Raw genomic sequence first — 11,070 nt, 5'->3', positions numbered from 1 at the left:
TATGTTTACTTCAAAAATCCATATTTCTCAAAATATAACATTAGCGTGTGCAAAATTTATTTGTCCGAAACAAAAAGAATATCTTTAATCTTTTGCGTTTGCAATTAATTCAAAGGCAAGCATGTCCAACCCGTTCAAAATAAACAACGTCTAAGTATTTATAAAAATAATTTTAGATAAAAACAACAAATTTGTTTCTTTAAAAAAATTTTTATATAGACTACGTGTTACGCTCGTTATTCCTACATATGGAACAAATAACAATTGACGTGCTATGCGCGTTATTCTCGCGTAAAAGATAAGAAACAATATTAAACCCGAGAAAAATTGGTATAATTGGTCAGATATAAATATATATAATTAGTTATGAAAAGATCCCATAACATATGTAATTTTATATGATCATATAAAATATTACTTGTTATCAGATCTCTTCACAATTAATTATATATATTGTATTTACATCTGAGCATATTATATCATTTTTTGAGGGGAGTTATAGTCGTACGTACAAATTTTAAAAAATTTAAAAATTTTAAAAATTACGCATGTTCGCAGAAAAAATTTTTTAAAGAACAAATTGTTATAAAATAAAGACTGTACGTATAACAATAAAACATACTGTTAAAAATAATTTAATAAAAATTATAAATTAATTAGACCAAAACTGACTGGAATATGTTGCACATTAGTTTCATAAACTAAATTTTGAGAAAAACGCGATTAAAATTTTAGGGCCGGTTATTACCAACTTTCTGATAGACTTTAGAAACAAACATCAATAAATATCAGTTACTGTTGCATCAATATATATATCAGTAATTTGTTGATAATGATCACTTACAGCTTAAATTCTTATTATCAAGAAGTAATTTTACTCGTTATTTCAACCATCGAATAAGGATTTCTGATATTTATTTTGGATAACCGAGAGGTAAAGTCTATCAAAAAATTAGTATAATCGAAAATTGTCAGACCGTACTTAACATTAAAAAGATATGTAAAAATGTTAAATATGTTCCAAATATTCTATAGATTCGCATCATTACTTTATAATTGCGTAAACATTGCTAAATAAATACAATTCAGTATTTATTTTATATATTTCAGTTTGTACTTTAAAAGTTGTATTTTTACATTTTTAATTTTTAATTTTTTAATGGTATAAGTATATATATATATATATATATATATATATATATATATATACATAGATGTATGTATATATTTACTTATTTATTTATTATAATAAAAATAAATTATATTTGTTTAATCTTCTGATTCAAATTATATTATAATTATAACATTTAAAATCATCAACCAATTAATAGGTGACTGCTGTCTATCATTATTCCCACATGCGCGAGAATTTAATACGTAGAGTTTGTTGTTACATATACATATGACGCGAGTCTGGTATTAGCAGTCTACAGTTTAAATGTCTATGATCATGCCAGTGTACCGTTTTAGAAACTGTGATTCTATGTTTTAGTGTTGCGTTCAGTGATGTGCATATGTCGATTTTATATTGTAGTGTTCATATTCTTGTGTGATAACGTCCAATTAAAAAGACATATATGTTTTTCCTAGACATTTTATCTTCTAGACGGACGAAATATTGCTAATAATTTTCAATTTATGTGATGTATTCAAGCAACATCGAGTCGACTGTTAGTCGACTATAAGCCGGCAGAAAAAGCTTACAGTCGATTGTAAGTTTTGACTTATTGCCGACTTATAGTCGACTAATAGTCGGCAAATGTCCCGATAATTGCCGGCTTTTAGACAGCCAGTGTAGTCTGCTCTTAGTCTACTGTTTCTCGGCGACTTTCAGTCGACTTACTTGCCGATTGCCAGTCAACTTTAACTGCCGACTCTCAGTCGACTTCAAGTCGGCTTTTAGTCAATTTTACGTCTTAATTGTAATTATTATTGATTTTTCATTGAATATATTGACATCTCAGCTAAAACACTAAATGTAAACGTTACCAAATAGTAAAATAATTATTTTTTTATTTAATTAGTTGACCGTTTGGTGTTTTTGACAATTTGTGTTTTAGCTGGGATGTCAATATATTCAATAAAAATTCAATAATAATTACAACCAACATAAAATTGATTAAAAGCTGACTTCAAGTTGACTGATAGCCGGCATGGAGATTTACTCGGAAACACACGAAATTTACACCCACCGGAATCGAATAAGAATTAAGAATAATGGCATCAAGAGTGAGGAGTATATAGGTTATAGATTGCAGGACTGCAGCAGTTAGCATCAAGTCGACTGTGACAGTCGGCAGATAGTTGACTGGAAAAAGTCGACTCATAGTCAACAAACAGTCACTATTGTTGCTTGGGGTATATACTTTATTACAGCTCAACAGTGTATGCAAAAAATTTTACGAAATATCAAGAGAGGTGTTCGATAAAAAAAGTAACCATTTGCTTGTTACGAATCAGATATATATTATATATTTATATCAGATATAATTAATATATTTCATGATTGACGGATCAGAGCAAGATATATTGAATTATTCAGAGAGTTTGTAGAATTATTTTATAACTGAATTGATAACAATTTTTATATGGTTATATATCTTTATTTAGTAATGAATGCACAAGATGTTAAAGTTGGCCAAAAGTTGTCGAAAACAACGGTGCATATATTATTGAACAAAAATAACTTGAAACATATAAAAATTGTTTTCAATTTTATTATAAAAATTATTACAATCTTTCGAAATAAAGCAATATATTTTTATCCTAAATAATGTATTTATGTCTGTTTATACATTTAAATGTTTTAAACAGGCAAGATACATGTTCTGAGATCCAGGCGCCGCGGAAGTATTTTTCATCTGAGGAAGCAAAATTTATAAAGAGGGACATAATACATTTATAATATGTATATGTATAATATATGTATGTAACTTCATTCAAACATCATATAATAGGGCGGGTAGTATAGTAAATGTTCAGTGGGTGGTATAAATGTACGAAAATTATGAATAGATGTTTTGTTCTAATTAATTTAATAAACTTTATTTTTTTCATTGTGTAGTGTACTTCAATTGAACGAGTAAATAATCAAAAAAAAAAAAAAAAAAAAAAAAGAAGAAAAGAAAAGAAAAATAACCCATTTTTCCACTTTTGATGTAAATATTTGATACTAAATATTTTTGGTTATAAAATATCTGAAGGAAACAGAGAAATTTCTGGGTGGGGGCTACACCCCCCCGAATTATCTCTGGTTGAGCGGTCGCCTCCACTGCCTCTACCCGGTTTCACGGCGCTTGTTAAGATCTGAATAAGCGTATTACTCGTTAATTATATGTATAATACTGAAACATACAATAAATTAGTTATAAAACGTTTCACGTAAGGAGACTCGCATTTTTTGTGAACTGTCGTTGCTGCGGATCGGCGAGAAAGAATCGTCAAGCAGAGGATTTGAAATTCCGAAAATGTGTAGGTAAATCTGAGGGGACAACACTGTGTAATAATTATTTGGAATTATCAATATGGAATCACCATGTATTATTTAAAAATTTACCGTTAAGAAGCGGAGATAATTACAGTCATAATTAGTACTTTTAACACATGTTGCGTATACCATACTATGGTCGATATATTTTTAATTTTATTTTAAAAACTACATTTAAGATTTTAATAAAAAATAATATAAGTATGCAGAAAACAAACATATAAATATTACAAAAAGCAACATATTTTTACTTTTTAATTTCAATAATATATTCGTAAGAGGTATATGATTTTTTATATATTTCGAGGTATAAAAAATTTGAATATGTAAATTACTGTATTCTAAGTCTTACATGTGTAGGTACGTAGTATGGACAAACCCAACCAAAAGTCTAGCAAGCGTAAGAAACTAATTTATTAACAATTTTTAAACTATTATTAAACTTTTGATTGATCCTTTTCAGTAATAAATTGTTCGTATAAATTAAATAATGGATAATGATATATCTAAACTTTATTATTTGAGTTTTTTTTTATGAAAGATTTAACTTTTAGATTGTATTGTCACGAGACAACTACCTTAAATAATATCTGAACAATTCGCAAATTTAGTTTAGAACAATAATTTCACAATGTCTTTCTGACTGCAAATAACATATAAAACGAGCTGTTTAATTATTATTTTTCAAATAATTATTTATTTAGAATTAACTGTCTAATATGTATATCCTGTTTGAAATAAGTTATAATCCGACTCAAATTGGCAAAATGTTTTGCATCCAAATGGACAGTAGGAACGAGCATTTCTTATAATATAGATCACGAGATCCTTTATCTTCTTATCGTATGCTTTATTATATCCTTATTATATTTAATATTGTTTTTTTCATTATTAACCGACTTTTTTACTTTGTTCTTCGGATTATTGAAAATAGTTTTTTTATTGTTAGTAAGCGTTGGCAAATAGCATCCGCATTTTCATTATTTTACTAATGCATTTCTACATTATATATGCTATTACAGATGTAGGGTAAGAAAACTAGTTAGTTTTGGCTTACTGATAAAATAAAAATTTATTACTTTCTCCGAAAACACATCGAATAAACGATACAATTTTCAAGGTGTATAAACAATCGTAAAGATAATTAATTACTGCTAAAGATTAAGAAACAGATAAAGAATCTTATCCTGTAACCCGCTAATACCCAAGAAGCACTGCGCGAATCACTAATTCACCCAGACTTGTTCTGTTATTGTCTTCTAATCTCCTATACTCTTCTTCTTTTTCTTTCAAATATGCTTGCAATTCTTTTACATGGTTCACATAATTTTCCCATACTTTATCATTTACATGATAGTCTTCTCTCTTTACATCCATTATCTCAGTATCGTTTTCCTTTTTTTGTATGTGGCTCGTAGGTTCCCTTTCTTTGTCGTTACTTTTACCTTTAGTTGCATGTTCTGGTTTCTTCCTTGTTGCTCTCCGGAAGCCTAGAGTAATGCAAGTGCTGAATTATGTATTTATTGCTTATATAAATATGTAGATACTTTATTGGCAATGTTTATGCACTTTAAAAACCTACCTCTATAAAACGGTAAAAATAGATATACTTCTTTTGGTACTTCATTACGGTACCGCGAGGACGGATATTCAATTGGAAACAATAGATTTATCGGTGACCGAGATTTCCGTTGACTCACAGAATTGCCTGCGTTAATACATTTAAATTAAGTTAAATTTTTTTTTAAATGAATAACATGTAGAAACTATTTATTCTATTTATATTGTATTTTAAAAGGTAATGTAAAATTAATGAAATGTAGTGTGACCTCTGAAATATTATACAGAAGTTACTCCTCAACTACTTTCTTTGCAAGGAAAATATTACACAGTTGTTACTATGTTGTTATTATGTTTTCTAAGGATGCATTATAGTAGCACTTAATGTTTTGTTAAATAAACAATTTAGTTTGTACAATGTAAGAGCTCATAATTAATTTAAAAAAAAAACTTATACTTAATTTAAAAAATAAAGAGATGCTCATAGTTAATTAAATGTGACAGTTTAATTTAATAGTTTGATAATAACGGGACATTAAAATAAGAAAGCCGTTATTTGAAGAAAGAAATTATCGAGAACAGCTCAACTAATTATTCGTATTAAATTGATTAATTTATTGAGTACTAATTAATAAAGTTATAATAAAGTTGAAAACACATAAATATCATTGGTCAATTGTAGATATATTAAAATTTTGGATTTTCTTTTTTTGAAGATCTTTGGAATTTTAATTTAGAGATTTCATGTATGCATTTTGTATAGTAGAAATATTATTCACATTTTTAATACAAGAAAGACATATTGGACTGACACACGCAAATAATTACAAGCATTTTCGTTTTTAATATACTTCGAGAAACAACATTTCGTGAAGACATTACTATTTTAATTTATCAACGCGGTCACACAAATCAAACAAACAAATCAAATAGTTAAGCGAAATTGATCATTTATCTATTGATCGCAATCTGTTCATCTAAGATATATCAAAATTGCTTAGTGTTTTATGTAGTTATCAGTATGATTTACAATATTCATTGATTTAAATAAACATATTTTTTGACATAATAATATTTCTGCTCTGCCGCAACATTGTTCGAAGTCTCCTTTGATGTATTTTGTTTTGCATTATCTAATTATTATTTTTAATAACTATGTAAATTTTTATTTTTGCAAATAATGTATAAATACCAATACAAATTACACATTGCTTTATATCGATGCGACAAGTAATATAATTATTATTAATTCAACACATTCGTTTTATTTCTTTTATTGTATAAAAAATTGATAATTAACAATAACAGTGAAAGAAAAATAAATTATGATATATGTTAACTTTACCTGTTACTTGTATGCATTGCCAAATGGCAATTGTCATCAGCAACAAAAACCACTTCATGATTTCTTGAATGCACTAGACGTTTTGGGTGACGGACGAATCTTCAACTCTGCAAGCAAGTAGACTCTTCAGTACCATAATTCTGATTTGAAATTGTAAGACAGTTTTCTGTTTGCAATTTAATTTAAACGGCTGGACAGAATAAAATTTTATTTAAAAGAACAAACGGTTCGACTACTTTTTGAAAGAGGCCGTAACGTCCTCGGTTCGACCTTTCGTACCAACGATAGAGTAAATGATAATTACTTCCGACTCGAGATTATCAATCAAAAATGACGTGTTACAAGCAATTAGTAGTAATACTATTTAAAAAAAAATAACTGGGTTTAATTACGTCTCAGGTTTATACTTACAATTAATACAGAATTCGCTTAAGATATACTCTCGGTGACTCCCCCCACCTGCCCCCGCCACGCGATTTGATACCGACTGTCTTTTTGATTGCACGTCTATTCGGCTCCACAGCTCGTTAGACAGTGTCTATTCCGCTTGTTCGATTAAGAAACGAGCTTTTGGCTAACGTTCTCGCATGTTCGAGAAACGTCTAAATATCCGTGTTGACTGTGCAGGATCGCGCTCGCGCAGAATCGATCTTACTCGATTCTATCATATTTTCAGGGAGCCAGTAACTGCCACCGTCTGTTCGTCGAAATTAGTTATATCTTACAAAATAAACTTCTTTACGGGATGTTCGACCTATATACGATTCTAAACAACGAATTCGTTAGACTGATAGCTTTATCTTTTCATTTATGCTCTGCAGACATTCGAAGGACCATGTTCATGTGCTGCGTAAAGCGCTCTACGCTACACACGAACATGGCCCCTCGATTGTGTGCGTAAAAACCTGAGACAAAAATTTGTAATGCTGCTATACTCATGATTATAAACATTTCAACCATATGGCAAACTTATTAAAACAACTTCAATAATTTTATCACTTAGAAAAAAAACCAGAATGATATTTTACGATTATTATAAATTATATATAAATATTTAATATTGTTTTTTTCATTATTAATCGGCTTTTCCACTTTGTTCTTCGGATTATTGAAGATTTTTTCCTTATTGTTAGTAGGCGTTTGCAAATTGCACGCAAATAGCATTTTCGTTATTTTACTAATGCATTTATATATGTATATGCTATTACAGTTGTAGAGTAAGAAAACTAGTTAGTTTTGGTTTACTGTTAAAATAAAAATTTATTTTTTTCTCCAAAAATACATCAAATGTACGATACAATATTGAAGGTGTATAAACAATCGTGAATTTTTCCTGATCTTTTGTTTTTTTATTGTTTTTTATTCTGTCATACTCTCCTAATTTTTCTTTTAAATATGCTCGCAATTCTTTTACAAGGTTTACATGAGTTTCCCATACTTCATCATTTTCATGATAGATTTCTCTTTTTACTCCCATTATCTCAGTATCGATTTCCCTTTTTCGTATGTGGCTCGCAGGTTTACCTTCTTTGTCATTACTTTTACTTTTAGTTGCATGTTCTGGTTCCTTCTTTGTTGCTCTCCAGAAGCCTAGAGTAAAACAAGTGCTGTATTATATATTTATTACTTTTATAAATATGTAGATACAGTATTGGCAATGTTTATGCACTTTAAGAACCTACCTCTATAAAACGGTAAAAATGGATATACTTTTTTTGGGACTTTATCACGGTACCGCGAGGACGGATATTCAATTGGAAACAATGGATTTATCGGTGACCGAGGTTTCCGTTGACTCATAGAATTGTCTACGTTAATATAATTAAATTAAGTTAAATTTATTTTGAAATAAATAACATATAGAAAATATTTATCCTACTTATATTTAAAAAGATAATGTAAAATTAATGAAATGTAGTGTGACCTCTAAAATATTATACAGAGGTTACTCTTCAGGTACTTCCTTTGAAAGAAAATTATATCAGTTGTTATTATTATGTTTTGTAAGGATGCATTATAATAGCACTTAACTGTTTTGTTAAATAAACGATTTACGTTCTTTTGTACAATATAAAAGCTCATAGTTAATTAAAAAATTAACTCATATCTAATTAAAAAAATAAATAAATGTTTATAGTTAATTAAATGTGACAGTTTAATTTAATAGTTTAATAATAACGGAACATTAAAATAAGAATGCCGTTATTTGAAGAAAGAGTTTATCGAGAACAGCTCAACTAATTGTTCGTAATAATTTTATTAATTTACTCAGTACTAATTAATAAAATTATAATAAAGTTGAAAACAAATAAATATCATTTGTCAATTGTAGATATATTAAAATTTTACATTTTTTTTTTTTTGAAGATGCTCAAAACTTTGACTTAAAGATTTTATGTATATCTGCGTGTCTTTCATGCATATTTTATGTAGTAAAAATATTATTCATATTTTTAATATAAAAAAAAGACATTGGACTGACACACACAAATAATTAAAGTATAATTAAAAATATTTTAAACTTTGTTGGCAGTTTTAAAACTTACTTGTATTAATCGACGAAAAAGTATTTAATTTTTGTGCATCACGGTTCGGTAAAAACGTATATTCAAACGGAAACCATGCCGATAAAGGTGTCCGACTTTTCCGTTGACTCACAGAATTGCCTGCGTTAATATATTTGAATTAAGTTAAATTTATTTTAAAATAAATAACAAATAAAAAATATTTATTCTATTTATATTTAAAAAGATAATGTAAAATTAATGAAATGTAGTGTGACCTCTGAAGTATTATACAGAGGTTACTCTTCAGGTACTCCTTTTGAAGGAAAATTATATCAGTTGTTATTATTATGTTTTGTAAGGATGCATTATAATAGCACTTAACTGTTTTGTTAAATAAACGATTTACGTTTTTTTGTACAATATAAGAGCTGATAATTAATTAAAAAAATAACTCATATTAATTTAAAAAAATAACTCATACTTAATTAAAAAAATAAAAAAATGCTTATAGTTAATTAAATGTGACAGTTTAATTTAATAGTTTAATAATAACGGGGCATTAAAATAAGAAAGCCGTCATTTGAAAAAAGTACTCATCAAGAACAGCTCAACTAATTACTGGTATTAATCTTATTAATTTACTCAGTACTAATTAATGAAATTATAATAAAATTGAAAATAAATAAACATCATTTGTCAATTATAGATATACTAAAATTTTGCATTTTTTTTTTTTTTGAAAATCGTTGGAATTTTTAATTGCAGATTTTATGAATGTATATTTTGTATAGTAGAAAAATTAATCACATTTTTAATAGAAGAAAGACATATCGGACTAACACCCGCAAATAATTAAAAGTATTTTCTTATAATATTTCTTGAGAAACATTAGTTCTGAAGACATTACTATTTTAATTTATCAATGCGGTCATATAAATCAAGGAAACAAATTAAATTTTTATGCGCAATTGATCATTTATCTATTGATCGCAATCTGTTCATTTACGGTATATCAAAAATTTCATAGTGTTCTATGGAATTATCAGTATGATTCACAATATTCATTTATTTAAATAAATACATTATTTAACATAATAATATTGCTGCTCTGCCGTAACACCGTTCAACGTCTCCTTTGATGTAATTTCTTTTGCATTGATTAATTATTATTATCAATAGCTATGTAAATTATTATTTCTGCAAATAATGTATAAATACTAATACAAACTATAAATTGCTTTAGTATATCAATGCAACAATTGATATAATTATTATTGATTCAACGTATTTATTTCATTTCTATTATTGTATAAAAAACTGATCATTAACAGTAAAAGAAAAATAAATTATGATATGTGTTAACTTTACCTGTTACTTGTGTGCATTGCCAAATGGCAATTGTTATCAGAAACAACAACCACTTCATGGTTTCTTGAATGCACTAAGCGTTTTGAATGACGGACGAGTCTTCATCTCTGCAAGCAAGTAGACCCTTCGGTATCGAAATTCTGACTTAAAATTGTAAGACAGTTCTTTGTTTGCAATTTAATTTAAACGGCTTGACAGAATAAAATTTTATGTAAAAGAACAAACGGTTCGACCACTTTTTGAAAGAGGCCGTTACGTCCTCGGCTCGACCTTCCGTACCAACGGTAGAGTAAACGATAATTACTCCCGACTCGAGATTATCGATCAGGAATGACGGGTTGAGAGCAATTAGTAGTAATACTATTTTAAAAAAATAACTGTGTATAATTACGTTTCAGGTTTATACTTACAATTAATACATAATTTGCTTAAGATAAACCCTCGGCGACCGCCCCACGATTCAATACTGACTGTCTTTTTGGTTGCACGTCTACTCGGCTCGACTGCTTGTTAGACAGTGTTTATTTGGCTTGTTTGTTTGAGAAACGAGATTTTGGCGAACGTTCTCGCATGTTCGAAAGACGTCTAAATATCCGGGTTGATTGCGCGGGATCGCGCTCGCGCAGAATCGATCTTAGTCGAATCTATCATATTTTGAGGCAGCCAGTAACTGGCGCCGTCTGTTGGTCGAAATCGGTAATATCTTACAAAATAAACTTCTTTACGGGATGTTCGACCTATATACGATTCTAAACAAAGAAATCGTTAAACTGATAGTTTTATCTTTTTATTTGTACTCTACC

At 28.3% G+C, this 11,070-nt stretch overlaps 1 protein-coding gene across 3 annotated transcripts; it reads right to left on the bottom strand.

Annotated features, from left to right (window-relative positions):
* Positions 1 to 4,540: 4,540 nt before the first annotated feature.
* On the bottom strand, positions 4,541 to 11,070 carry LOC105677333 (uncharacterized). Of its 3 annotated transcripts, XR_010888804.1 has the most exons (9): positions 10,678 to 10,829; positions 10,268 to 10,374; positions 8,939 to 9,058; positions 8,317 to 8,499; positions 8,075 to 8,200; positions 6,804 to 7,982; positions 6,393 to 6,499; positions 5,070 to 5,195; positions 4,541 to 4,977 (listed from the first exon to the last, which is right to left on the bottom strand). XR_010888804.1 is itself a non-coding variant. In XM_067350565.1 (8 exons), exons 2-5 carry the CDS (start codon positions 10,323 to 10,325, stop codon positions 7,983 to 7,985), a joined length of 321 nt encoding a protein of 106 aa, XP_067206666.1. In that variant the 5' UTR covers positions 10,326 to 10,374; positions 10,678 to 11,070; the 3' UTR covers positions 4,541 to 4,977; positions 5,070 to 5,195; positions 6,393 to 6,499; positions 6,804 to 7,982. The 3 variants fall into 3 exon arrangements, 2 of the variants coding, with proteins under 2 accessions (XP_067206666.1, XP_067206665.1); XM_067350565.1 differs by lacking the exon at positions 8,317 to 8,499 and having other exon boundaries at positions 6,804 to 7,999; positions 10,678 to 11,070; XM_067350564.1 differs by lacking the exon at positions 8,317 to 8,499 and having other exon boundaries at positions 10,678 to 11,069.

Source organism: Linepithema humile, chromosome 2 (genome assembly GCF_040581485.1).
Source record: "Linepithema humile isolate Giens D197 chromosome 2, Lhum_UNIL_v1.0, whole genome shotgun sequence".
Classification (NCBI taxonomy): Eukaryota; Metazoa; Arthropoda; class Insecta; order Hymenoptera; family Formicidae; genus Linepithema; species Linepithema humile.
This window is presented reverse-complemented; position numbering and strand designations above follow the sequence as displayed.

Bases quoted from the DNA above. Each gene is read 5' to 3' on its own strand.
- LOC105677333 (XM_067350564.1), bottom strand. From the start codon at position 10,325: ATGAAGTGGTTGTTGTTTCTGATAACAATTGCCATTTGGCAATGCACA. The intron at 8,201-8,938 runs GTAAGTTTTAAA...ATATTAACGTAG, and splicing joins TTTTTCGTCGATTAATACAA to ACAATTCTATGAGTCAACGG. The intron at 7,983-8,074 runs GTAGGTTCTTAA...GTTTTACTCTAG, and splicing joins ATTTTTACCGTTTTATAGAG to GCTTCTGGAGAGCAACAAAG.